This window comes from Tachyglossus aculeatus, chromosome 20, assembly GCF_015852505.1.
Source record: "Tachyglossus aculeatus isolate mTacAcu1 chromosome 20, mTacAcu1.pri, whole genome shotgun sequence".
NCBI lineage: Eukaryota > Metazoa > Chordata > Mammalia > Monotremata > Tachyglossidae > Tachyglossus > Tachyglossus aculeatus.
In genome coordinates, this window is record NC_052085.1 from 12,608,524 (window position 1) to 12,624,238 (window position 15,715).

The following is a 15,715-nucleotide window of genomic DNA, read 5'->3' on the forward strand; positions in this document are numbered from 1 at the left end:
TGTGTGCAGAGCACTGTACTAAGCGCTTGGGAAGTACAAGTTGGCAACATATAGAGACAGTCCCTACCCAACAGTGGGCTCACAGTCTAAAAGGGGGAGAAGGGGAAGGTCATGGCTTCTAATCCCGGCTCCCTCACTTGTCTGCTGTGTGACCTTGGACGAGTCACTTCCCTTATCTGGGCCTCAGCCCGTCCAGCTGTAAAATGGGGATTGAGATAGCGAGCCCCATGTGGGATGGACAAATGTGTGTCCGACCCCAATTTGCTTGGATCCACCCCAGCGCTTTGTACAGTGCCTGGCGCACAGTAAGCACTTAACGAATACCACAGTTATTGTTTAGAGAGGTAGCACCTGGCACGGATGGGTAGCACCGTCAATTCCTGGGCAGTTCCAGTGGGCGTGAGCCACCGTCTCCGAACAGCGGGACAACTCCTGGCTGTGGGTCACGATTCCCCGCCTCTGCTGGGCCTTCAGGACTAATGCTGTCTTTATCCCCTAGGCTCCCCGGGGATGGCAGGTTCCCCAGGCCACCACGGAGACCCCGGTCGGAGTGGATTCCAGGGTGAAAAAGGCGACCCCGGAAGACCCGGACTACCAGGATTTTCAGGTTAGACTCCTTCCCTTGACACGCTTGCCCATGAAGCAATGCAGAATTCAAGGCAAATATGTCTCTCGCCAGGCTGGCTCCTCTAAAAACTGGCAGAAGGCAATCAGAAGAGTAGTCCATTTTCGCACTGGAAACAGAGGGCAAAGATGATTAGTATTCAACACGGTAGTTTTGCCTTTTGTGGAAGAAGAAGGGAAAAAAATGGGCTGTGAGGGCATCATTAAAGGAACCGGTCCGGAGACGTGATTTCAAACTCCACCCTGCCACCCAAAGTCTCTTGTGGCTTCTGGTTATTTGGCAAACCCATGCCCTCTCTAAGTTGCTTTTCCTGTTTGGGATTGAATCCCTTGCTTCTCGGCTAGCAGATACCAGGGCTAGGTTTCACGTCTTGACCTCGGGATCCTTTTCCTTCCCAGCGGGACTAAAGTTCCAGTGTTTTGCCAGTGTCACTCTGGGTGACGCCCGTCTGTCAGTACCCCACCTGGGAAATTTTTATCAACATCAGTCCAGAGGGACTAGAAATGGTGTGAAGTTGGTCCTGTTTTCCAAGTCCAGCCATTAAAAACTAAACCTGAAATATTCTGCAAGCGGGGGGGATGTCTTCTTTGAAATTTTATACGGTACAACAGGAAGGAGAGGCGACAATCCTATTGCTCTTTTATTGTAGATGTGCATGTTTCCCTGTCCCAAGGCATCATTTCCCCAAGGAACTGTTATTGGTTTTCAAGTCTGACTCCTCCTGCCCGTTTCTGGGAGTCGGGTAACAGTGGGTGACACTTCTAAGGAGAAACGGCAAGGCCTAGTGGAAAGAGGCCTGGGTTCTAATCTCGGCTCTGCCGCTTGCCTGCTGGGTGACCTTTGGCAAGTCATTTTTTCTCTCTGTGCCTCACTTGCCTCATATGTAAAAATGGGGATTAATTTCCTTCCGCTCAGATTGTGAGTTCCACGCGGGACAGGAACTGCTATCCCATACCTTCCCCAGTATGGTACATGAAACATAGTGATGGCTTAACAAATCCTATCATTATTATTATTAATTATTATTACAGGTGTCTCTGGCTTACGAGGAATCGGCGGATTAGACGGACTACCGGGCACCAAAGGCTTTCCGGGATCACCAGGTACTGTTCTTTTGACCCTCAATGAGGCTGCAATCGATCATATTTACTGAGCTCTTAGTGTGCACAGAGTGCCGTACTAAGCATTTGTGAGAGTACAATGTAACAGACACATTCCCTGCCCTCAACGAGCTTATCGTCTTCAGCAGGAGACAGACCCTGGGCCTCAGGGAGAGAATCCGTCATCACCCCTGAATGGCAAATCTCTAACTAGGAAGAAACTAGAGAAGCAAGGGCCAGGGAGAAGCTAATGGATATTTTTCTGTCCTCCTTCTTTCCCTCCCACCCCCCAGTACACACCACCACCACAACAGGCCTGATGTTCTTCCTGTGCTAGCGGGGCTGAGATTTCTAGGGGCCTGGACTTTAAAATCCACCCCACTCACACCCCGTCCAGGGAGCAAGTCAGAACGAGACGTGCCGATCTCTGCCCGAGGATAAAAATCGAGCCGCGGGGACCCGAGTGGCAGCGGAATTCCCAGGGCTCTTGAGAAAAAGAAAAGGCATTTCCTTTTAAGAAAGCATCTTGTGCACATCTGGAGCCATTAGAGGATTCTTTAGTTCCAAGTCTAGTACAACTGAATCCCCTGGATTTTGTCAGTGAGGTAGTAAAATGTTGGATCTAGCCTACCCCTGGGCCGCTGGCTTATTCTGAAGCGATGGTTTCTGGCACTTCTGTAGGAAAACACGGGCTCCTTTTCATAACTTCTTTGCTGTGGGTTTGAAGCGCTGCGGGACATACCAGGCCTTTTATATTTGCAGGGCGGGGGACACACACAAAGCCAGGGTTCTCAAAGGCAGGTGACGCATCAAACCCCTCCCATCTGGAGCATCACAAATATCTCCCCTGGAGGGAACTATTCCTAGGGAAAGCCACGAAGACGAGTATCTTATATTGCAAATTTCCAGCGTCTCGACCCTCACCCCCCCCTTCCCCAAAGAATAATTTCAGCCAAGCATTCCTTGTGCCAACACTGGAAGGCTGAGTATTTTTCCATTGCCTTTTCCTTTTTTTTTAAAAAAAAAAATTGTTTCATTTGTTGGACTGCCCTGTAGAAGTGAACTCTTTCAGAAATTCCTCACTCTGGAGGCTTTCAAGAGAAAATTAGCCTCTGTTTAGTTGGAAAAAAGGTAGAAGGCATTTAGGCCGTCGCTGGATCCTCCAAATCCTTGGGTTCCAGGAGCAGAGCAGAATTATAAACAGTTTCTACCACACTGGCATTTCCTCTCCCCCTTGTCCCCCTCTCCATCCCCCCCATCTTACCTCCTTCCCTTCCCCACAGCACCTGTATATATGTATATATGTTTGTACATATTTATTACTCTATTTACTTTACTTGTACATATCTATTCTATTTATTTTATTTTGTTAGTATGTTTGGTTTTGTTCTCTGTCTCCCCCTTCTAGACTATGAGCCCATTGTTGGGTAGGGACTGTCTCTATATGTTGCCAACTTGTACTTCCCAAGCGCTTAGTACAGTGCTCTGCACACAGTAAGCACTCAATAAATACGATTGATTGATTGATTGATTGATTCCTTAGGGCCACGGCTCTGGGATTGGGGGCAGATTCGTTCAGTCGTGAAGCGATTTGACCGAGGTCACGTGGCGCAGCCAGGAGCAGAACCCAGGTCCTTCTGACTCTCAGGCCTGGGCTCTATCAATCAATCAATCGTATTTATTGAGCACTTACTGTGTGCAGAGCACTTACTAAGCGCCACTAAGCCATGCTGGTTTGTCACGCCGACCGTTTGTAATGCCTGGTCCTTTGGCACCAAGTCCGGCCCACTGGGCCACAGCCGCCTCCCGCTGCCTAGGACACTAGGGTGTGTTCAGGCTAGATGGGTAACTGTCAATTTTCATTTCATCCTGTTTCTCCGCTCCAATCAATCAATCAATCAATCAATCGTATTTATTGAGTGCTTACTATGTGCAGAGTACTGTACTAAGCGCTTGGGAAGTACAAATTGGCAACACATAGAGACAGTCCCTACCCAACAGTGGGCTCACAGTCTAAAAGGGGGAGACAGAGAACAGAACCAAACATACCAACAAAATAAAATAAATAGGATAGAAATGTACAAGTAAAATAAATAGAGTAATAAATATGTACAACCATATATACATATCTACAGGTGCTGTGGGGAAGGGAAGGAGGTAAGATGGGGGGATGGAGAGGGGGACGAGGGGGAGAGGAAGGAAGGGGCTCAGTCTGGGAAGGCCTCCTGGAGGAGGTGAGCTCTCAGCAGGGCCTTGAAGGGAGGAAGAGAGCTCCAAGGCTTAGGATCATTTTAGATGAGAATAAGACGCCCAAGCACTGGTAACTCACTCCTGTTCTAACTCCTTACCAGGGGGAGATGACTTTGGGGACCCAGGATTTCTGGGGGCCTCTGGTGAAAAAGGCGAACCAGGGGACCACAACCCTAAACCTGGCCCGAGCGGGGCAGATGGACAGAAAGGGGAGAGAGGACCTACAGGTGGGTGTCTTATTTTTGTTTTTTCTTTTGCGTGGTATTTGTTAAGGCTTACTGTGTGCCAGGCATGCTCCTAAGCACTGCCCACTGTTGGGTAGGGACTGTCTCTATAAGTTGCCAACTTGTACTTACCAAGCGCTTAGTACAGTGCTGTGCACACAGTAAGCACTCAATAAATACGATTGATGATGATGATAAAAAGGTAATCAGGTTGGACAGAGTCCATGTCCCACACGGGGGGGCTCGCCCGTCTTCACCCTCCATTTGACAGGTGAGGGAACCGAGGCCCAGGGAAGTGAAGCAACGTGGCCAAGGTCACACAACTGATAAGTGGCGGAGCTGGGATTAGGTCAGGTCCTTCTGACGCCCGGGCTCTAGCCACTGGGGCCACGCTGCTTCTTGGAAGCTGACTCCTCACCTGTTGTAGCCTCATTCGAGAAAAACGGAAAACCGGCTCCTTTTGGATCAGTGTGGAATCGAGGGTCAACCCCAGAGCCCCTGTACTCAGGAATGGCTTTTTTCCCTGCCCGGGGGCCAGCCAGGCCACAGGGTATTTCTATGCCCTGGGACACTGTCACCCTATGGAACTGAAACTAGAGATTTGCCTTCCCAACTGCCTGTTTTCATTCAGTAACACATGGTAGTGCCAAGCTGAATTTCAATTTCTCCCCATTATTCTGCCCTAACTGGAGCTCAAATTTTGTTTTTTCCCAAACTGGTTTCCATCTGTGATTGCAGGATACTCTGGGGAGATATTACCGAAAATGCACTTTTAATTCTGACTTCTTTAAAGTGATTCATCAATCAGTGGTATTTATTGAGTGGCTACCAGGTGCAGAGCACTGTACTAAGCACTCGGGAGAGAACAATGCAACAGAGCTGGGAGACGCCGTTCCCTGGCCCCACTGAACTTACAGTCGAGAGGCGGGGACAGACGTTAATATAAATCATGTTTCCTCAGTGTCCTTGGTGGTCCCCACCCCTACTTCCACTCTCCCGCTCCCGGGGAGAGGGGCGTTGGCCGGAAACCTACCGTCTGGTCTGGGCTCCAAGCCCCGTCACGTCGGGCAGCCGCCGGCTGTTGTGGGGGTGAGGTGGGGTGGCGGTCGGGGTATTTGAGGCCGTCCGTTCTCTCGACCGAGCGTGTTCACTTCTGTTTTCTCCTCTTCAGGGAACCGGGGGCCGGCGGGTGGCCGCGGACCTCCAGGGATGCCGGGACTTTCTCCCATTGCCAACATCTCCGGGTTTCCTGGTGACAGGGGCGCTCCTGGCCTGTTTGGAACAAAAGGTAATCCATGCTGTGCAGGGCACCAGGCAGAAACTGGATGCGTTTATGTTGGTTGTTTTTTCCTTTAATTTTCAAGATGGCATTTGTTTGGCGCTTACTGTGGGCCGGGCACCGTTCTAAGCACTGGGGTACGGCCAAGCAAGTCAGGTTGGACACAGTCCCTGTCTCGCGTGGGGCTCCCAGTCTTCACCCCCATTTTACAGGTGAGGTGACAGGCCCCGGGAAGTGACATGCCCAAGGTGACACAGCAGATCATCATCATCATCATCAATCGTATTTATTGAGCGCTTACTATGTGCAGAGCACTGTACTAAGCGCTTGGGAAGTACAAATTGGCAACATATAGAGACAGTCCCTACCCAAGATAAGTGGCAGAGACTCTTCTAGGCCACTGTGCTTCTCCCCAGTCCAGGCATTGGTTTCCAGATTTGCCAACTCCCTTCTTAGCCCCAAGATGATGCTGAAAAATAGTGGTCCAAAATGTGGCTCCGTGGAAAGAGCTCGGGCTTGGGAGTCAGAGGTCATGGGTTCTAATCCTGGCTCCGCCAATTGTCAGCTGTTTGACTTTGAACAAGTCACTTCACTTCTCTGGGCCTCAGTTACCTCATCTGTAAAATGGGGATGAAGACTGTGAGCCCCCCGTGGGACACCTTGTATCTATCCCAGCGCTTAGAACAGTGCTTTGCACATAGTAAACGCTTAATAAATGCCACTTTATTATCATTATTATTATTATTATTATTCTCCCCCTCTCGGACCACATCTGCTTTTGGGTCCAGAGGGGAAACCGTTCTCGGGATGACCCATCATCAGACCACGGGCACTGAATCTTCCAGTCCCAATCTCCGTCTCCACTTGGAGTAGCCCCATGCTGGAAGGAATCTTGGGGCGGTAATCATGGTATTTAAGTGCTTATTATGTGCCAAGCACTGTACTAAGCCCTGGGGTAGATACAAGATCATCAGGTCCACGTGGGGCTCACAGTCTAAGTAAGAGGGAGAACAGGCATCGGTTCTCCATTTTGCAGATGAGGGAACTGAGGCCCAGAGAAGTGAAGTGACTCGCCCAAAGTCACACAGCAGACAGATAGCGGCGCTGGGATTGGAACCCGGATCTGTCATCATCATCATCAATCGTATTTATTGAGCGCTTACTATGTGCAGAGCACTGTACTAAGCGCTTGGGAAGTACAAATTGGCAACATGTAGAGACAGTCCCTACCCAACAGTGGGCTCACAGTCTAAAAGGGGGAGAGAGAGAACATAACCAAACATACTAACAAAATAAAATAAATAGAATAGATATGTACAAGTAAAATAAATAGAGTAATAAATATGTACAAACATATATACATATATACAGGTGCTGTGGGGAAGGGAAGGAGGTCAGATGGGGGGATGGAGATTCCCAGGCGTGTGTTCTTTCCTCAAGGCCACCTCGGATACCTCTTCTACCCCCTAACCGTCCTGCCAGACAGCCACTGTGGCCCGCTGGTCCATGAGTCGATCCACAAAAATCTCCCACGCTTGGGCTGCATTCGGGTCTCGGCATAACCTCGAGCCAAATTGGAGGCTCCTGTCCCCAGGCTCTTTAGAAAATGGCATTCTAGAAGTCAGACTTGGCTTTCCGGACGGTCCCTTTGGGAAATCGGGGCCACGATAGGGACCGGCATATGCTACCGTGCGCGGGGCCTTGTCGTAGCTGCTGGGGAACACCCAGAGGAAGGGAGAGCCGCCCTCGAGGAGTTTACTCTCGTCCTGCTGCTTGCCTCCGGGATTCCCACTGCCTCACGCCAAAAATCCACAGGTTATCCAGGCCAACCTGGGCCGCCCGGAGTCCCCGCTTCCCCTGGACCTAAAGGAGAAGATGGAAACCCGGGATTTTTTGGAGAGTCGGGCCCAAAAGGCTGGGGAGGAGATCCTGGCCCCCAAGGCAGACCTGGAGTTTACGGCATCCCTGGAACAAAAGGTACCGACTGCCAAGCTTCGGCACCCGTCTCCCTTTTTCGGCCAAGGGTTGGGGAGAGGAGTGGTCGTTCTTTTGAGGGGTTGAGGACGTGGAGATGTGAACTGTAAACATGCCCTTTGTTTTCCAGGTCCTAAGGGAGAGCAAGGGCTAATGGGATTTAAGGGTATGTTTGGGAACATCGGTGATCAAGGCCCCGTAGGACCCAAAGGAGACCGAGGCTACCCTGGTAAGTTGGTCCCGCGGGCACTGCGTTCTCCAAGGGTCTGGTTACCGAATGCTTCCCCTTGGGGGTTAATTAATTCATTGTTGTACTACTTAAGCGCGCTTTGTGTGCACTGTTCTAAGCGTTGGAGTAGATACAAGTTGATTGGGTTGGTCACAGACGTAAATAGGAGGGAGAACAAGTATCGAATCCCTAATTTGCTGTTGAGAGAAAGGAGGCCCAGAGAAGTGACTCGCTCAAGATCCTACATGAGAGAGGTGGCACAGCCAGATTTAGAACCCAAGTCCACACTGCTTCAAGAAGGGAAAAAACTATAAGAGGAAGAACACTCCTGAAATAATAGGGAACTCACAGATATGTTGGCTATGGGAATCTACCCTCTCTTTCTTGCTCTTCCCCAAATCACTGTTGGCCCCTGCCAAAAGCCTCCTTAGCCTCTCTGGCCCTCCATTTTGCTAGCTGTAAAATGGGATCAACAACGCCTTGTCATAAAGCCACCAAATTCTGCCTCTAACTCCCAGAGAATAAGTGAAGCTCCACTTCGAAGGAGGCAAAGCTGTTTGAAAGTTAAGATATTGTATTATTAGGCTGGGCACTTGGGTGCCGAAGTAAAAATGCAATTCCCCGACAGCTCTTGCCCTCCAACTCCACCCCGTTGAGCCCGGTGATCACTTGACACCGTAGATGTTATTACTGTGGGTATTTTCTGAGTCTGGGGGAACTTTAGTAGGGAACCGCCGCAAATGAAAAGGTTATCTTACCCATCCGCTTCATCCAGGACCCTCCCTGGAGCTGGCGGTGATCTTTTTCTTTGCGCCCTAGGTGCTCCGGGGACTTTGGGATCGCCCGGGATTCCTGGAATTCCACAGAGGATCGCCATGGAGCCGGGGTTACCCGGGCCCCTTGGAAACCAGGGCCCCCCGGGGCTACTGGGAGAGATGGGTCCGCAGGGCCCTCCGGGGCATCCGGGTAAGAGCCGCCACGTGGAAGGGGGCGAGGGCCGCGGGGAGGGGGAGGGCACCTGGATAACAGCAGTCTCGCTCGGTCTTTAGGTTTCCGGGGATCTCCCGGTAATCCTGGGCCTCAGGGCCGAGGAGGGGTGTCGGCTCTTCCGGGATTCAGGGGCGACCAGGGCCCTGTCGGACATCAAGGGGCGACAGGCCAAGAGGGTAAGTGGGGGCAGATTAATTACCCTAGAGACGGAGGGAGGGAAGGAGCGAGTGGGGGCAGGGGGAGGAGGAGGAAATGGAAGAACTAGAATGGGTGACTCACCCCGTCGCCGCTCCGTTCACCGAGATGAGGTTCCAGTCCAGCCCAGGGTGACCTAGGTCGTGAGGCCTCCGAGCGCAAGACCTTGGGCGGGCCGCTTGGCTCCTCGGTGCCTCGCTTCCCTCATCTGTCAAAAGGGGATGAGGACTGTGAGCCCCGTGTGGGCCCTGGATTGGGTCCGGCCTGATGAACTTGGCTGTCCCCCAGTGCTTAGCAAATAGCACAGGAAGGGGGACCGGGGTGGGGGGACAGCCGGCACCGCCCGTTCTCTCCCGTTGGGTTCCAGGGAATCCGGGGCGCCCGGGGAACCCCGGCATGCCCGGCCTGCCCAGCCGCAGCGTCAGCATCGGTTACCTGCTGGTGAAGCACAGCCAGACGGACCGGGAACCCATGTGTCCCCTGGGCATGAACAAACTCTGGAGCGGCTACAGCCTGCTGTACTTCGAAGGCCAAGAGAAAGCCCACAACCAAGACCTGGGTATGTACGGCCCCTGGGTGGGGGTCCTAGGACCCTCGCGGCTGATCTCACGGAGGGACCTCCTGATTCACTTACGCCCACACCTCCGATTTGTTTATTTCTATTAGCATCCGTCTCCCCCTCTAGACTGGAAGCTCGTTGTGGGCAGGGAGTGTGTCCGTTCTATTGTTCCACCGTCCCCTTCCAAGGGCTGAGTGACGGCGCCCTGCAAACGGGGCGTGCTCGGTAAAATCCGATCGAATGACGGCGCTGGGATATTAGCGAGAGGGGGAGGCTCCCCTCTCTCTGGAAGCCTGGAACCCCGTCTGTCAGTGCCCGAGCAGAGGGTTCTGGGAACAATCAATCAATCATATTTATTGAGCGCTTACTGTGTGCAGAGCACTGTACTAAGCGCTTGGGAAGTACAAGTCGGCAACATATAGAGACAGTCCCTACCCAACAGTGGGGAACAGTTAAGTGTCTCACAGTGAGGGAGGGGGAGGCTCCCCTCTCTCTGGAAGCCTGGAACCCCGTCTGTCAATGCCCGAGCAGAGGGTTCTGGGAACAATCAATCAATCGTATTTATTGAGCGCTTACTGTGTGCAGAGCACTGTATTAAGCGCTTGGGAAGTACAAGTTGGCAACATATAGAGACAGTCCCTACCCAACAGTGGGGAACAGTTAAGAGTCTCACAGTGAGGGAGGGTCTCGGCTCAGCCGAGTCCTGGAGCTTGGCGGGGGATGAGAAAGCGGGGAGTCCCCCGCTCCCGGCCACAACTAACTCCACCCCATCATCATCAATCGTATTTATTGAGCGCTTACTAGGTGCAGAGCACTGTACTAAGCGCTTGGGAAGTGCAAATTGGCAACAGGTGAGGGGGCTGAGGTGAGGAGGCCGACGGAGGCTCCCCCAACGGGGTCCCGTCACCCCCACCCCCGGGCGTCTCTTTTGGGGCAGGACTGGCCGGCTCGTGCCTGGCGCGCTTCAGCACCATGCCCTTCCTGTACTGCAACCCCGGGGACGTCTGCTACTACGCCAGCCGCAACGACAAGTCCTACTGGCTGTCCACCACCGCCCCGCTGCCCATGATGCCCGTGGCCGAAGACGAGATCAAGCCCTACATCAGCCGCTGCTCCGTGTGCGAGGCCCCCGCCGTGGCCATCGCCGTCCACAGCCAGGACGTGTCCATCCCCCACTGCCCCAATGGCTGGCGCAGCCTCTGGATTGGCTACTCCTTCCTCATGGTAGGTACCCCCCTGCCTCCGCCGGGGTCACACCTGCAGAAAACGGGCTTAAATGGTGGCGCGAGAGGTGGACTTAAGACGTCCTTCCAGCCACCTCCAGCCCTGGGGAACTCGGAGACAGAAAGCAACAGGGCTGATGCCAAGGGGAGCGAGGCGGGTGGCATCGCTCGTTTGGCTCCCTGAGTTGGGTTGAGGCAGATCTGGGGACCATTAAAAATGTCAGAAGACCTGGGTTCTAATCGCGGCTCTGCCTGCAATATGACCTGGGGCAAGTCACGTCACTTCAGCGCTTAGAAGAGTGCTTTGCACGTAGTTAAGCGCTTAATAAATGCCATTATTATTATTATTATTATTCTCTGGGCGTCAGTGACCCCATCTGGAAAATGGGGATTAAGACCGTGAGCCCCGTGTGGGACCTGAATGATGTCCACACTGATTAGCTGAAGCAGCGTGGCTCCGTGGAGAGAGACCGGGCTTTGGAGTCAGGGGTCAGGGGTTCGAATTCCGGCTCTGCCAATTGTCAGCTGTGTGACTTTGGGCAAGTCACTTCTCTGGGCCTCGGTTCCCTCATCTGTAAAATGGGGACTAAGACTGTGAGCCCCCCATGGGACAACCTGATCTTGTAATCTCCCCAGCGCTTGGCACATAGTAAGCACTTAAATACCAACATTATTATTATTATTATTAGCTGGGATCTACCCCGGCGCTTAGTACAGTGCCTGGCTCATTGTAAGCGTTTAACAAATACCCAAAAAAAAAAAAGTTCACCAACTGCTAAAAGCACAGCTCCCTGGTGGTAAACACAGCAAAATGAAGGCAACTTGGTTTACTTGAGAATATCCCATTCAGCAGGGATCCAATACCAAAACCCGACCTTAGCCAAGTTCACTTACCTGCCCTGGCACCAAAGCGATGGCAGACATAAAAAAAATAAGCAAAAAGCTAACCCCAGGAAACTCTAAACCTTTTAAAATGGCAGGGAAAAAGGAAATGCCCCAGAAAAAGAAAATATTTATAGTGTATTTAGAAATGACCAAACCCTCCGATCTCGTTCCCCCAAACATTCTGTTCCTATTGACCAGGGTGGTGTCAAAGTCAGTTGATCTGTACTAAGCGCTTAGTACAGTGCTCTGCACACAGTAAGCGCTGAATAAATACGATTGAATGAATCTGTGGCAGATTGAAAACAGATTCTTAAATCAACTTCACTTCACTTTGCTGTTAAAGGGGCTAACTAAAGGGTTTGTTGGGGGGCAGAGAGAACATTAACCATATTTTCTAAAAAAAAGATTCAGGAGGTAGAAATTAGGTATATGTTGCCAACCTATACTTCCCAAGCGCTTAGTACAGTGCTCTGCACACAGTAAGCGCTCAATAAATACAACTGAATGAATGAATGTTAAAGGGGCTAACTACAGGGTTTGTTGTGGGGCAGAGACAACATTAACCATATTTTCTAAAAAAAGATTCAGGAGGTAGAAAATAGGTATATGTTGCCAACTTGTACTTCCCAAGCGCTTAGTACAGTGCTCTGCACACAGTAAGCGCTCAATAAATACGACTGAATGAATGAACGTTAAAGGGGCTAACTAAAGGGTTTGTTGGGGGGCAGAGAGAACATTAACCATATTTTCTAAAAAAAGATTCAGGAGGTAGAAATTAGGTATATGTTGCCAACTTGTACTTCCCAAGCGCTTAGTACAGTGCTGTGCACACAGTAAGCGCTCAATATATACGACAATGAATGAATGAATGAAATGAAAGGTATAAATTCCTTGTTTTTGATGTATTTGTGGGGGAGGACTGTGACCTTCCATTAGCCTGGGGCTGGTCAGGGCAGAGACTACTCTCCATTGCCCCTTTAGCGGTGATATTTGGTAGGTGCTCACTATGTGCCAAGCACTGTACTGAGCACCAGGGTTGATAGAAAACAATCTGACCCAACCCAGTCCCTGTTCTTGCCATTTTAGGGGGCAGGAGGCTATGTCTTCAGACCGGTGTTTTACAGAGGAGAACACAAGAGGCACAGGAAAGTCAAATGACTTACCCAAGGTCATACAGCAGGGATGTCAAGGAGCAGACAGGAATCCAGGCTTTCTGACTTGCGGTCCTCTATTCTTTCCTCTAGACTGTGCCGCCCCTTTGGCTTCTAATGTCCAGTTGTACGGTGGACTCTAGGGAAGGAGCGAAGGCCTTGAGATTAGAGGGAAGGGAAAAGAAATCATTGCTCGTTTAATTCCATTTGTATCCATTACAAATGTATTATAACAATTCTCTTATGTGGCTCTCCCACATGTCCGCCGGGTGACCTCGGGCAAGTCACTTAACGTCTCTGAGCTTCAGTTGCCTCATCTGTAAAATGGGGATTAAGATTGTGAGCCCCACGTGTATCCCCCTCAGCGCTCTGCACATAGTAAGCGCTTAACAAATGCCATCATCATTATTATACTATTATGATGATTATTATATTATGGAATAATATAATAATAATTGTGGTATTTGTTAGGCTGTTTCTATGGGCCAGGTCCCGGATTGGACACAGTCCACATGGGACTCGCAGTCAATCAATCAATCGTATTTATTGAGCACTTACTGTGTGCAGAGCACTGTACTAAGCGCTTGGGAAGTCCAAGTTGGCAACACATAGAGACGGTCCCTTACCCAACAGTGGGCTCAGTCGCCATCCCCTTGTGACAGACGAGGTCGACGAGGGCCAGAGAAGCGAAGGGACTTGCCCCGGGGCCCGCCAGCAGATTTAGATTAGAACCTGGCTCTGGCCACGCCACTTCCACCGACAACAAATACCACTATTATTGTTATTAGCGCTAAGTGCTTCGAGAAGCAGCGTGGCTCAGTGGAAAGAGCCCGGGCTCCAACAGGTCATGAGTTCGAATCCTGGCTCCGCCACTTGTCTGCTGTGTGACACTGGGCAAGTCGCTTGACTTCTCTGAGCCTGTTACCTCACCTGTAAAATGGGGGTTAAGGCTGTGAGGCCCGGGTGGGGCAGCCTGATCACCTTGTATCCCCCCAGCTCATAGTAAGCGCTTAACAAATACCATCATCATCATCATCATCATCACTGAGGGCGGGCTGCCAACCCCCACCCCCGTCACGTCCTCTCCCCCGTCTTCCCGCAGCACACGGCCGCCGGCGACGAGGGCGGTGGCCAGTCGCTGGTGTCCCCCGGCAGCTGCCTGGAGGATTTCCGGGCGACGCCGTTCATCGAGTGCAACGGGGGCCGCGGGAACTGCCACTACTTCGCCAACAAGTACAGCTTCTGGCTCACCACCATCCCGGAGCAGAACTTCCAGGGCAGCCCGTCCCCCGACACCCTCAAGGCCGGCCTCATCCGGACGCACATCAGCCGCTGCCAGGTCTGCATGAAGAACCTGTAGCCCCCCCACCTCCACCCCCCATTGTCGTCGGGGAGCCAACCTAACCCGGGCCCGCTGACGTTTTAGCAGGGGAGGGAATCACTTTGGTGCTTGTTCTTAACTTATTACCTCAACTGCTGGATGGAAAGTCCTGTTTTTTCTTTTTATCTCTTCTGAGGGGAGGGGGGAAAAAAGCATGCCGACATTATTTAGCGCTAGCCGTTATACCGAACAATGGCTTTCTTTATGCAGTAGGTCCCCGCCGCTCTAACTTTTCTGTATTACAAATCTATACCTTCTCCTAGTTTCCCCAACCCTGCAAACCAAGCTGTTAAGGCTAGCCCAAGCCTGTCCCATTGTGCCACACTGTTTTCCTGTAGCAGCAGGTTTAGCTAATAATTTAATGTCATGTTTATACAAGTGCCTATATTCTGTTTATTCTACCAGAAAACTAACACACGTATACCCTTATTTGAGTGGGGCGAGGCGAGAATAAAATAAGGACGGGAAGGCAGTCTGGGCCAAAATCCTGGAAGGCTGACCCGCTTTTGTAGATTTTTGCCACTCACTGCACTGCATCCTATTCGGGGTTGACTCTCTGAACTCCATCTACACCTGCCCGGCTTTCTACCCAATGTTAGAGCAGTGGTATAGTTAAAATGATAGATTTGAAGGCATTCTTCCATGTGAGTTTAGGAAGATGGCCCGATATGTCTGCCATAGGGGGGAAAATAATGCCATTTTTTACTCACTTCTCAACATAAAAGCAAGGTGAATTGAGGACATTCTTACAGCCACCTGTTCAGGTCAGAAACAATTGTCCGTTCAACTGCCACAAGGACTTGCCAAGGGGATTTTAATCTTTCCAGCCTCTCACGGTTTGTGCATTTTCTGACTATCACCCTTGCTGTAACTGTCTCGAAATAAAAGGTTTGGGTTTATTTTTTAATCCTCAAATTGTGGGCAGTTTTAATTTTCCTCATCTTTCTGCCTGTTGCGACTTTTCCCACACCCACGATCCACAGCTGATCCAGGTCCTGGCTCCCATCAATTTCCCAAAAAAGGTTGGTTTCTCGCAAGTGGTTAGAAAACAAAAATCAATTCTTTCTCTTCCCCACACCGTCCTCCACTCATGCATGTCCCAGAAGATAGTTACTAATAATTACGGTATTTGTTAAGCACTTACTATGGGCCAGGCACTCTCCTAAGCGCTGAGATGGATATCAGCAAAGCAGGTTGAACACAGTCCCTGTCCCACATGGGACTCAGAGTCTCAATCCCCATTTTACAGATGAGGGAACTGAAGCACAGAGAAGCGAAGTGACTTGCTGGCGGAGCCGGGATGAGAACCCATAAATGCTGCCAGTGAGATACAGACTCCCCAGAAGGGAAATCCAGATATAAAAAAATCTACCTATGAATCTGTGCTTCAGGCAGAGCAATAAGATTTTAAACCAGATGGGAGAGTGGGTGGTAGAAAAGACAGAGCTTTGACCGACAAACCCTTCCCCTCCCAGAGTATTCATACTCTGCCCGGTCGGTCATAAACATCTCCCAAACCAACTAGAAAGCCTTAACAAATCTCTACCGGGCCAATCATTTACACCTGGATCTAGTCCTCCCCTCCGAAAGGGTGACTTGTTTGGTTCTGCTGGCCAAGGAGGCTAGGAAAGTTACTCATTAGCAAACTAG

At 50.9% G+C, this 15,715-nt stretch overlaps 1 protein-coding gene across 1 annotated transcript in view; it reads left to right on the top strand.

The window, feature by feature from the left end:
* The window catches only part of COL4A2 (collagen type IV alpha 2 chain), a 171,263-nt gene extending 156,283 nt beyond the window's left edge, over window positions 1-14,980 (top strand). Inside the window, exons 38-48 of the mRNA XM_038762180.1 lie at window positions 500-607; window positions 1,657-1,728; window positions 4,077-4,202; window positions 5,371-5,487; window positions 7,294-7,455; window positions 7,583-7,681; window positions 8,501-8,647; window positions 8,731-8,847; window positions 9,234-9,425; window positions 10,363-10,649; window positions 13,787-14,980. Coding sequence (XP_038618108.1) covers window positions 500-607; window positions 1,657-1,728; window positions 4,077-4,202; window positions 5,371-5,487; window positions 7,294-7,455; window positions 7,583-7,681; window positions 8,501-8,647; window positions 8,731-8,847; window positions 9,234-9,425; window positions 10,363-10,649; window positions 13,787-14,044 — 1,685 coding nt within the window. The 3' untranslated portion in view covers window positions 14,045-14,980. The remainder of the gene's footprint in view (window positions 1-499; window positions 608-1,656; window positions 1,729-4,076; window positions 4,203-5,370; window positions 5,488-7,293; window positions 7,456-7,582; window positions 7,682-8,500; window positions 8,648-8,730; window positions 8,848-9,233; window positions 9,426-10,362; window positions 10,650-13,786) is intronic.
* Window positions 14,981-15,715: the final 735 nt, after the last annotated feature.